This window comes from Mustela lutreola, chromosome 4, assembly GCF_030435805.1.
Source record: "Mustela lutreola isolate mMusLut2 chromosome 4, mMusLut2.pri, whole genome shotgun sequence".
In the NCBI taxonomy this organism is placed as follows: domain Eukaryota; kingdom Metazoa; phylum Chordata; class Mammalia; order Carnivora; family Mustelidae; genus Mustela; species Mustela lutreola.
Genome location: NC_081293.1, coordinates 100,086,568 through 100,099,494, shown reverse-complemented (window position 1 = coordinate 100,099,494; position 12,927 = coordinate 100,086,568). Strand labels below are relative to the sequence as shown.

The 12,927-nt window shown below is 39.4% G+C and overlaps 1 protein-coding gene across 4 annotated transcripts in view; it reads right to left on the bottom strand.

Moving 5' to 3' along the window:
- Nucleotides 1–12,927, bottom strand: part of HECW1 (HECT, C2 and WW domain containing E3 ubiquitin protein ligase 1) — a 467,220-nt gene that overhangs the window by 160,572 nt on the left and 293,721 nt on the right. For all 4 annotated transcript variants that reach the window (XM_059170590.1, XM_059170593.1, XM_059170591.1 and 1 more), the window contains one exon: nucleotides 6,038–6,113. In XM_059170590.1, coding sequence (XP_059026573.1) covers nucleotides 6,038–6,113 — 76 coding nt within the window. The remainder of the gene's footprint in view (nucleotides 1–6,037; nucleotides 6,114–12,927) is intronic.

The window sequence follows — 12,927 nt, the reverse complement described above, 5'->3', positions numbered from 1 at the left end:
AATTCCTCTGCAAAGTGGAGAGGTAAGATGGCCAAGGGCTGTAGTCTCACACAATGAATATAGTAGGTCTATCAACCCATGTCTATGTGGCAGAACCAAAATGGGAACCAATTAACAGAGATATTGTCTCCTTCCCCAGCCCCATGCTGCCCATCCTACATGGCATCCCTCTCAGGTTTCAGGATTTCACTGTTTTGGTTAATTAAAGTCCCTCTTGGTTTCTGGAAGGCAGTTGAGAAGTTTTCTATGCTTCTGCTGTTTCTGCAGGTTTGCACAATTAACTGTTATTTCTCAAGCATTTCAACAGGAACATAAGAATGGTAAATCAGGAGCTGTTGGCTTTCTGCCCTAATAACACAAAAGTATTGAGTTTCTTCTTCCTTTTTCTTTAACTTAGATACATGCTAATGTCATCAACTATTTTATTTTAAATAAAATACTTTATTTTGATGGGGGAAGTTGTAGGTTCATAGCAAAATGAAGAGGAAGTACAGATTTTCCCATATACCTCTTGCCTCACACATGCAGAGCCTCTGCCATTATCAACATTCCCCACTAGCGGGGTGCAATTGTTACAACTGATGAACCTATACTGACACATCATTATTACCCCAAGTCTGTAGTTTACATTAGCATTCACTTTTGGTGGTGTATCTTCTATGGATTTGGACAAATGTATCCATTATTAGAGTATCATACAGAATATGTATACTGCCCTAAAAAGTCCTCTGTTCTCCACCTCTCCCATAACCCCCACCCCTACCTCCAGGCAACCACTGAGTTCCCTACTGACTCCACAGTTTTGCCCTTCCCATCATGTCATAAAGTTGGAATCATATAGTATGTAGCCTTTTCAGAATAACTGTTTTTCACTTAGTAATATGCATTTAAGATTCCCTCATATCTTTTTCTAGTCTGAGAGCTCGTTTCCTTTTAGCAATGAACATCAATCCATTATCTGGATATACTACAGTTTATTCATCCATTCACCTACTGAAGGATATCTGAGTTGCTTCCATGTTTTGTCAATTATGAAAAAAGCTCCTATAAACATCTGTGTGCAGGTTTGGTACAGAGTTAAGTTTTTAACTCATTTGGGTAAATACCAAGGAATGCAATCACTGGATCCTATGGTAAGATTATGTTTAGTTTTGTAACAAATGACCAAACTGCCTTTGAAAGTGGCTATACCACTTGTATTCCCAACAGTAACCACTGAGAGTTCTCACTGTTCTACATTCTTGTCAGCATTTGGTGTTGTCAGCATTCTGGATTTTGGCCAATCTAATAGGTATGTGGTGGTATCTCATTGTTGTGTTTATTTGCGTTTCCCCAGTGACATACGATATGGAGCATGTTTTCAAATGATTTTTTGTCATCTGTATGAGATGTCTGCCACAATCTTTGGCCCATTTTTAAAAATTGAGTTGTTTGTTTTCATATTGAGTTTCAAGAGTTCTTTGTATAATGGATAATGTTCTTTTAACATAAGAGTATTTTGTAAATATTTTTGCCCAGTGTGGCTTGTCTTCTTGTTCCCTTGACATTGTTTTTTGTGGCGTAGAAGTTTTAAATTCTAATAAATTTCATCCTTTATCAATTATTTCTTTTATGCACCACATCTTCAGTGTTATAGCTAAAAAGTCATTGTCATACCCAATGTTATGGAGATTTTCTCCTGTTACCTTCAAGGAGTTTTATAGTTTTGCATTTTACACTTAAGTCTGATCCATTTTTGAGTTATTTGTAAAAACTGAGGTATATTTGACATTTAAAATTATATTAGTTTCAGGTGTACAACATAATGGTTCATGTATTTGTATTATATTTGTATGAATGCAAAATGATTACCAAATAAGTCTATTTAACAGCCGTCATCACACATCGTTATAACTTTTTCTTCTGATAAAAACATTTAAGATCTATTCTCTTAGCAACTTTCAAATACACAATACAGTATTATTAACTTTAGTCACTATGCTGTATATTATATTCACATCATTTATTTGTTTTATAACTGGAAGTTTGTATCTTTTGACCATCTTCACCCATTCTGCCCAACCCCAGCCAATCCACGAGCTTGATTTTTTTTTTTTTGAGTCCATGTATATGTGAGGTTATATGGTCTTTGTGTTTCTCTGTGTGACATATTTCATTTAGCATAATGCCCTCAAGTCCATCCATGTTGTCCAAATAGCAAGATTTCATTTTTTATTTAGCTGAATATCATTGTATTGTGTATATATATGCCACAATTTCTTTATCCATTCATCTATCAGTGGACACTTAGGTTGCTTCTGTGTCGTGGTTATTATAAATAATGTCTCAATGAACATGGGGGTGCATATATCTTTTTGAGTTAGTGTTTCCATTTCTTTGGATAAACACCCAGAAGTGGAACTGCTGAATCCTATGGTGTTCTATCTTTAATTTTTTGAGGAACCTCCATACTGGTTTTTATAGTGACTGCACTAACTTACATCCCTACCAATAGTGCATAAAGGTTCCCTTTCTCTACTACCTCACTAATACTTGTTTCCCCTTGTCTTTTTTTAAAAAATATTTTATTTATTTATTTGATAGAGAGAGACACAGTGAGAGAGGGAACACAAGCAGGGGGAGTGGGAGAGGAGAAGTAGGCTCCCCACTAAGCAGGGTGCCCAGTGGGGGGCTAGATCCCAGGACCCTGGGGTCATGACCTGAGCTGAAGGCAGACACTTAACAACTGACCCATCCAGGCGCTCCTCTCTTGTCTTTTGATACTAGTCATTCTAACACCTGTGAGAGGATATCTCATTGTGGTTTTGATTTGCATTTCACTTATGGTAAGTGATACTGACTATCTTTTTGTGTACTTGTTGGTTATTTATATGTCTTCTTTGATGAGCTGTCTATTCAGATCTTCTGCACATTCTTTTTTTTTTTTTTTTTAAGATTTTATTTATTATTTGACAGACAGAGATCACAAGTAGGCAGAGAGGCAGGCAGAGAGAGAGAGAGAGAGAGGAGGAAACAGGCTCCCTGCTGGGCAGAGAGCCCAATTCAGGAATCGATCCAGGACCCTGGGATCATGACCTGAGCTGAAGGCAGAAGCTTTAACCCACTGAGCCACCAGGGCGCCCCTCTTCTGCACATTCTTAAGTCGGATTTTTTTTTTCTTTCTGCTGAGTTGCATGAGTTCTTTATGTATTTTGGATATATAACCCCTTTATATATTTTATATTTTGGATATTAACCCTTTTTTAGAAATACAATTTGCAATTATTTTCTCTTACTCCTTTCCATTTTGTTGACAGTTTCCTTTGTCGTGAAAATGCTTTTTAGTTTGATGTAGTCCCATTTATTTATTTTTGCTTTTGTTGCCTTTGCTTTTGTCAAATCCCAAAAAATCACCACCAAGACTCATGTCTATGCTTTCTTATAAAACTTTTGTGAGTTCAGGTCTTATGTTCAAGTCTTTAATATATTTTGAGTTATTTTTTTGTATGGTGAAATATAGGTCTTGTTTTATTCTTTTGAATGTGGCTGTCCGGTTTTCCCAGAATTGTTTATTGACTGGATTGTCTTTTTCTCATCGTATATTCTTGGCTCCTTGCTATAAATTAAATGACCATAAAAGAGTATGTTTACTTCTGGACTCTCTATCTGTTCCTTTGATCTATCTATGTGTCTTGTTTTTATGTTAATATCATACTATTTTGACTGTTATAGTTTTGTAATATAGTTTGAAATTGGGAATGATTCCTCCAACTTGGCTCTTCTTTCCTCAGATTGCTTTGGTTATTTGGGGTCTTTTGTGGTTCCATACAAATTTTAGAATTCTTTGCTCTATTTCTGTGAAAAAATGCCATTGGAATATTGACAGAGATTGCACTGAATATGTAGACTGCTGTAGGTAGTATGGACATTTTGACTATATTAATTCTTCTCACCCATGAGCATGGACTATCTCCCCATTTATTTGCATTTTCTTCAATTTCTTTCATCAGTGTTTCTTGTTTTTGGTGTACAGGTCTGTCTTTCCTTAGTTACATTTAATCCTAGGTATTTCACCCTTTCTGATGAAATTATAAATGGGATTATTTTCTTAATTTCTTTTTCTGCATTACTACAGAAACAGCAGATTTTTGTATTTTGATTTTGTATCTTCCAACTTTATTGAATTTATTAGTTCTAACAGTTATTCAGTGGGTTGATTTTTGTGAAGGGTGTAAGTTCTGGATATAGAGTCTTTTTTTTTTTTTTTTTTTTTTTTTTTGCATGGAGATATCCAGTAGTTCTAGCACCATCTGTTGAAAAGACTGTCTTTATTTCACTGTATTGCCATTGTTCCTCTGTCAATGATCAGTTGACTAAATTTATATGGGTCTCTTTCTGGATACTCTATTCTGTTCCACCGATCTATCTGTCCCATCACAATATGACACTAACTTGATTACCACAGCTGTAGCAAGTCTGAAGTTGAGTAAGTCAGTTCTCCAACTTTGATCTGCTCTTTGAATACTGTGTTGGTTTTCTGGGTCTTTGCATCTCTCCATAAATTTTAGAGTCATATATCAGTATCTACAAAATGACTTACTGGGGTTTTAACTGGGATTGCACTGATTCTATAGAAAAATTAAAATCTTGACAATACTGACTCTTTTAATCTGTCAATATGGCATATCTCTCCATTCATTTAGTTCTTTAATTTCATTCATCAGAGGTTTTTTTTTTTTAAAGATTTTATTTATTTATTTGACAGAGAGAGATCACAAGTAGGCAGAGAGAGAGAGAGGAGGAAGCAGACTCCCTGCTGAGCAGAGAGCCCGACGCGGGACTCGATCCCAGGACCCTGAGATCATGACCCGAGCCGAAGGCAGCAGCTTAACCCACTGAGCAACCCAGGCGCCCCTCATTCATCAGAGTTTTGTAGTCTTCTTCATACATACCTTGTACAAATTTTGTTAGAATTATATCTAAACATTTTGGTTTTGGGGGTGCTAATATAAAAAGGCATTTTGTGTTTAATTTCAAATTCCATTTGTTCATTGCCAGTATACAGGAAAGCAACTGACTTTTTGTTTATTAACCTTTATCCTGTAATCTTGCTATAATTATTTACCAGTGGTTCTTCAGGCACACATTTGCTTTACTGGGGCTCACTTAGACATGAAAAAAATGCCAGTTGACTGTCTTATCTCCCAAGGACACTCATGTACTTAGTGTACTTAGTGTCTTTGGTCTTAGCTCTCTGACATTCATGGCCTGCGACATTTGTTGGTTGACAACAAGCTAAGATAATAGTTTTCTGTGTTCCATAGAGTCCCAGAGCTTCACGCCATTGTGTCTCCCCAAAGACCACTTAGGATGGAATTTAATGTGTAGGGCTCTGAGCTTTTTATATCATTTTAGGCAGTGTAACTCAGTTTTTCTTTTAATTCTGAAATTATTCTGGATTTACAGAAGAGTTGCAGAGATGGTACAGATATTTTCAAGACATCATTACCCAGTTTGCCCCACTATTAATATATTACAGAACTATAATGCATTATGAAAACTAAAAAATTAGATTACTCAACTAAATACTATTAATTAAGTTACATACTTTATTTGGATTTTCACTGACTTTTCCACAAATGTACTATTTTGAGCAGCTTGGTTTTTATCTGTTTTACCAAATGAGCTTCATGTGAGATTTCACTTAAACAGTCTGCTGGTTGCTTCTCTCCCTAGGCTTTCCCCTACCTCCACTTTATAAACTTTCAGATAATGCTAGTGACAATGGAGGCAAAGTGAAATGGCAGCTTTTATTCCTATTATCTCAAAGTGCTTTAGCATCTATTACTTACTGTCTCTTCTGGTATCCTTATGAGGTCAAGGAAAACGGAGCAGGTATTTTTAATTTTTGTTTTAAATTAAATGTGGAATTACACTAGAAGATAGGGAAACTGAGGCACATAGAGATGGAGTAACTTGTAGGTAAGAGTCAAATAGGTCACCCAACTGTTGGTTGACCTTTTATTGTCTCCATGGCCTTCAGGTGAGCGAAACATACCTGAGAGAGAAAAGCTGATCAGCCTCCGACTTCCTTGGCCTTGGACAGTCTCATCAGAGCCAATGCTTTTAAAAATCTGTAAGAAGGAAAATGGGAGACAAGCAAAACAAGCATTGAAATAGATACTCACACTGCAAAGCAAACATGCTTAATCACAGTTATTTCTCCAACTATAGTCTACAAAGACAGCAGTGTTGTGATTTTATTAGGCTACTATTGATTAAAACAAGCTTCTAACAATCTTATGTCTTATGTCTTTCCCAGTAATAGAGGATCTGCTAGTGGGGAGGAGGGGCATTTTTCAGAGTAATGGAAATCAACAAACACAATTACTTTGTAACTACTTATGTAAACAACATCTTTTCACATTCAAATTTGCAAAAACTATTTATTAAAGCAGACCCTAAGGCAACAGAATGATATAGGTCAATAGATGTTTACTGCTGTAATTATAATGTGTTTCCATTTAGCAAAGTATGCTGTAAAACTGCGGTACCTCCATTTCTTCTAATCTGTATTATTATCTAGGGATTTCCAGGAAATTCTGTGTATTAGGGAAGAGCCTGAGCATAGCATTAAGAACTACTTTGAGTTCTCTCTTATTTAATCTGGGAAACTTCAGAAACATAATTGTTACATGGATTATCTGTAGTCTGGTGAGTATTTGCAAGTCAAGTTGCTAAAATGTTTTATTTTCCAGCATTGCTCAATATATATCTGCTAATATATTAATCAGAACACCTAAAGTCCTTGCTTCCATTTTCTCCTAGGAAAGTTCTATTCAGAAATGATCATGACTATTTATTCCAACACAGTATTACTATTTAAAGCACTGCATTTGCAGAAAATAATTTTTTAAAAGTTAGATTATTAAGCAAATTCATACAGTGTCCACTTCTTTTTTTTTGTAAGGATTTTATTTATTTATTCGACAGAGAGAGAGAGAGAGAGAGAGAGAGAAAACAAGCAGGGGGAGAGGCAGAGGGAGAGGGAGAAACAGGCTCCCTGCAGAACAGGGGAAGCCCAATGTGGGACTTCATCCCAGGACTCCAGGATCATGACCTGAGCTGAAGGCAGTGGCTTAACCAACTGAGCCACCTGAGCCCAGCTGCCCAAGTGTCCACTTTTTAGAAGGTAATCTGTCCTGAGAAAGGAGAAGATAGAAAACTTGAACTTGTCAGCCTCTAGCTCAAAGTCTCTGTTGTAGGTTGTGGGGCTGTTTCTATTGCCTTTTCAGTATCCTTGATGCTGTAAGAGTGTGACTATATGCTACCATCAAGCCACCTTTGTAAGACTTGAGTGTAACGACTGGGCATCACTAGGGCTCACAGCTTTGGCCCAGGAGAGTACAAAGGGATTTCTAGAATCCTTCTTCACACTGAAGCTGGTGCCCCTGGTGTGCCTACGTGTTTGGCTGTAGCTAATATGCAAATCTCCTCAGTATACCTGTTTTCAGACCCAAGTGCAAGGTGCATCTCAGGGCTCCTGGGCTGTGGCAGAGGAAATCAATGTCAGTGGCATATGGAATGGATCTTGGCATCAAGTGAGATAAGAGATAGGTCTGTTCTCTGAATCTCATTTGATAATAAACAATTAGAGGAAGACATGGCCTGGGATTTGTGGGTTGGGAATATGGGCTGGTTCCAAGGCATTATCTCCCCTCCATTTGGAAAGCCTGATTCTTCCTGCTCTGTGTGTGGTCTTCACATTGCCTGGCTGACACAGAGCCTGAGAAGTCAACAAACAGCTCAGACACTGTGTCCTCAGCCTCGACCCTTCTCCTAACTCTTGAAGTGGCCAATACACCTAGGCATAAATAAAAATTCCTTAATGTAAATTTTTCTTCTTTGTCAAACCTCTGTCCAGATGAAGGCCATAGAAGTTCTCAATAGGCTAGCCACAAGCCCTTACGCTGCTGTACGTGCCAGAGTAGGACAATGACAACTGTCTTCCTAATTCTAGTTTAAAGATGCCAACATCTAGCTTATCTCCTCAGAATATAAGTTCACTGAAGACACAACAGAAACCATACTTTAATAAAGACTTGTAGAATTATAAGTCTAAAGTGTGTGCATTCCAATTTTTAAAAAGTGGAGGACTAAACTACATTTTTCATAACAGGCTAACACAAGCTTAAACCTGCAACCATAGCAAAGGATAGTTTGAAGCATACATATTTTGCTTCTTCCTATTTAAATATTCCTCTGCTTGTTATGCAGGATATTTACAAATTTGTAAATATGCAGGATATTTACAAACTATTTCTTCATCTTTATGGTAGCAAAAATCAGGTCTGTAGACAAAGAGAGAAGTATGTATTTTTCAGAGGCTACTAAGCTCACAGAGGAGACACATTTAAAACCCCACAGAAATCTACTTAGCTCGTGGATTTTTGTTAACATTATTTACAGTCATCTCGGCGCCAGATTGACGATATGAACGTGGTGGCCAACAGTAACTATGATTAACATTTTCCAGGAAGTAAAAATGTTTGCGTGTTTCAGGAAGGTTCTGCATCCTGACGTCTTGGTAGAGGTGAGTTCCAGGAGTGTGTTTGAGGTTAAAAGATCTGCTGCACATATAGAAGCCCCACCATTTATGGACTGTGAAAACGGTGTGAAGACTCAGCCAGAGTTCACCCTGGAACCACTTGACTGAGGTGATAGAGGCAGGTGAAGACTGCGCATCTTCTCAGGTCTGTAGGTTCTCTAGTTCCCTTTGCTCTTTCCCATGTGTGATGCCTCGCCGTTACCCTAACCGCCCGGTGCTAGTCCGGAGGCCCCCCCGTCGGATGCAGCCCTCGCCAGTTCATTGGTTGTTTTCCACAAAGATGTCTCCACAACAAGCCTCCTCGGCAAATGGCTTAACAGATTCACAGCCCAATCTGTTGGTGGTGTGCAGAAGATTCCCGAAGGCTATGGAGAAGGCTCCTAGGGTTGAGGGAAGGGCTTTGGGGTTAGTTCTGATGTATCTCTCCTGCTCACATTCTCATTTTCTCTTTAGGTCTGCTGTCTGAAAGGCTCTAATTATGAATCCACATCGTTACATGCTCCCAAAACACAATTAGGCAAAAAATTGAGTGGAGAGCAGGCCTTTTTACCCCGGCAGGGGAACTCTGCTTCAGCAGTATGAAGGTGTGTAGCTGTTTGCTGGAAACATGCATGCCTCGAACACGCGGTCATATGAGTGTGTTAACCTATATCCTCCGTCTCCCAGTCTCTGAGAACACAGAGGTTTCTCGACAGGTGCCTGCTCTTTCCCAGAGGTAGGCAAGTGTGCCCCAGGGCGGGGTGGGGTGGCGGGGAGACATCTGCTGTGGAGCACCCACTGTACTCAAAATTTGGGGTAAAACTAATTTAAAAACAAACATAAAGAGCTTTGAAGTCAAATGCAAAACATGTGTGCATTTTGAGGTAAAAAAGGAGTTTTCGAAGAACTCTCTTGCATGGGAAAGGTGACTCTGAGTTGTTTCTGTAAATGTCCTGGACCTGGCTCTTCTTCCACAGGTAAAAGCTGGAAAAGTTCCATGTAGCACACTGCCCACCCCCAGCATTTCCAACAGGGGTGTGGCCACAGTATGTTCAATTCTAATGCATTAACTCCATTTCCATAGCCACAACTATTCTCAAATAATTGTAGATGACTCTTCCTCCTAAGATGCTAACAAGGTTTGTGTTCAGTTCCAGAACAATTCAAGCAACAATGATGCCAGACGTTGAAATTCATGACTTCACTGAACCTTTGTTTATTTATTTTTAAAGATTTTATTTATTTATTTCACAGAGACAGAGATCACAAGTAGGCAGAGAGGCAGGCAGAGAGAGAGGAAGGGAAGCAGGCTCTGTGCTGAGCAGGGAACCCGATGTGGGGCTCAATCCCAGGACCCTGAGATCATGACCTGAGCAGAGGCTTAGCCCACTGAGCCATCCAGGCCCCCCTGAACCTTTATTTATTTACCTGACCCAGGTAACTCTCATTTTCCTATAAAAGCAAAGTGCATGCTCAATGATTGTTAATATGAATTTAAAAATCAGGTGCCAGCTAACACAGCATTACCAATAATAAGCTATCCAAGCTGTGGCATATTAGCAGCCAAGAGCAGGGAATTACAGGTTCCATTTTAGATCAGAGATCAGTGGTTCCCATACAGTTCGATATATATTGCCTCCATCTAATAATTAATCTGATATGCCTCCAACCTGCCTTCAAAAAAACACATAAAAAGAAAGCAAACAAATCCAAGTTCCAAGTTTCCTTTCTACCTCCAAGTCTCTGAAATGTTCAATGTGCAAATAATAAACAAAGAAACACATTATAAATGTTTATAGAGCACTTTTAAGTACATTTGTCTTACTGAATCCTCATAATATGATTATGAGGTGGTTAGGCAACTCATTCCAAGTTCTCCAGCAGAAAGGTCTATAAATCTAAAGTGCAAAGTCATCTTTAGGGGCATAAAAGAATAAAACATAAAATTGTAACAGTCAGCCACATTCCAGGCCATTTCCCAACCCCAGGGACACCTGTGATGGAAGACTTACAAGGCCCATCAAAGGGGCAAGAGACAAGTAACAGGGATGAAGGCTGGTGACATGCGAAGCCTGGAGCCAGTACTTCTAGACATACTCTGAGAATGGTTTGCAAGTCAAGCATCATTCACTCATCACTAGTTCACAAGTGTGAGAGCTAAGCTCAGAACAATTTGTTGGCTTCCCCAAATGCACCTGGGATGAATCCATCTATGGTCCCCCTGGCTTAAATAGAATGAGTTGCAGAACCTGCGACAGAGCCCTTCAGCCCTGTGAGACCATTTCCTCAGACCCAGTCTGGCTGCTCAACTCTTCAGCTCCTATTCTGTTATTTTGCTTGCTCCTCTCTGCCTTCTGATGCTGCTGTCACCAAGTCAGCTTCCAGAGTCCCCACTGCTCCTACATTATTGCCTTGAAGGCAAGGCATGGCCTTCAATCTCAGGGGTCTTCTGCTAATCACTTTGGGCAAAAAGAGAGGGGTTGGAAAATGAGGTATTCCTCTTAGTTTTCATTGTGTGAATTGAACAAAACATGTAACTACTGGGGAATGATTTTCTAGCTCTGACTGCTTTGGGCAACACAGGACTGCAGACATTAGCACCAGGAGCAAATCTCCTTGGGGGCAAGGGGCTGCTGTGCTGAGAGGCTAGGCATTTGGCCTTCTTTTCTTTTTTTTTTTTTTTTTTAAGATTTTATTTATTTGACAGATCACAAGCAGGCAGAGAGAGAAGAAGAAGCAGGCTCCCCACTGAGCAGAGAGCCCGATGTGGGGCTCGATCCCAGGACCCTGAGATCATGACCTGAGCTGAAGGCAGTGGCTTAACCCACTGAGCCACCCAGGTGCCCCGCATTTGGCTTTCTTAAATAAAATGAGGAGACTGGGTACAGAGCAATGCTAGCTGGAAGTAAGCAAATCCTGGATGTTCCCTGATGATTTTTAGTTTTTCTAGCTATTTGTTTAAAAAATAGTTTCTTGTGTAGTGTAGACTATTCTGAAAGTAGGCGTATAACAAACTCTACCAAATTCTAAGACATAGTTGAGTCATTCCCTTTGTTCCGGGGCTGAGGTCTCTGACTTTAGAATGCATCAGAATCACCGGTGGGGCTTCATAAAATATAGATTACCAGACCCCATCCCCGAGAGTCTGATTTTGTAGGTTTCGGGAGGGCCCAAGAGTCTGTATTTCTACCAAGGCTCAGATGAGGCTAATGCTGCTGAGGGGACCACACTTGGAGAAGCATCAGTCTTAAGTGTCAATTTCTTTCAAACAGTAATAGAAAGATGCCTTTGATTTGTCTGTAACTCTTATCTCAAACTGTCTTGATCCTATTTCCAAGCACCAGAAGCAGGTTCTGTAATGCCTTGGCCCATGGAGGCCCCATGCGCTGTGCTCAAGCCTGTATCTATTAGGGACGAAAAATCCAACTCTCTGCAGATCTCACTTCCTGGTCTGGATGACTGTCCCCTAGACAGTGAGGCCCTCAATGTGTGAAGGGTCCTCCACTCTACTCTCTGTGAGCTGATCACTGTTGCCTGCTTCCACCTACAAAAGGCACTCTTGTAATCACTGAGCACAAGTGACACTGCAGGCTGTAAGATCTAGTGATGTGTTTTCTTTGGCTAATACAGTCATAGAACTTTAAAAAATTAGTTTCCAACATATTTTTTTTAATTAAACTATTTAAAATGTGGGTTTCAGACTTTTCCAGAATATCCAGAGTAAGCAACTGAAGCTGAGAAGTGGCAGTAGCACACCTTCCCAGGCCATCTCTTTGGAGCTGCCTTCATCAATCCTAAGATATCCATTGCTTTCCATGTTAATGCTGTGAAGTTGGGGTATCGCTAATCATCAATGTGTCTTGTAATTGGGAAGCTTTTTCTATCATGGTGGTATGAAAATCAATGATGCATCTTAATATCCATGGCATTTTAGATTCCATGAAATGTGATACCAACTTGGCTCCCTGGAAGCTTTTGGTGTGTATGTATGTATGTACGTATGTGTGTAGTATGTATATATGCACGGGAGTATGCATGTACACACACATGTATGGGTATACATACATGTGTGGGGCATGTACGTACTGTGTACACATGTAATCATATATACACATGTGTGCATGTGTGTATGTACATGGGTGTGGGGGGTATGTATGTATGTATTTTTTACTTTTTTCTGTTTCATTTAAAATAATTTAGGAGGTGAAACTCACATAACATAAAACTGACCTTTTTTTAAAAAAAAATTATTTATTTGACAGAGAGAGATCACAAGCAGGCAGGAAGGCAGACAGAGAGGGAGGGGGAGAGGTAAGCAGGCTCCCCGCTGAGCAGAGAGCCTAATGTGGGGCTGGATCCCA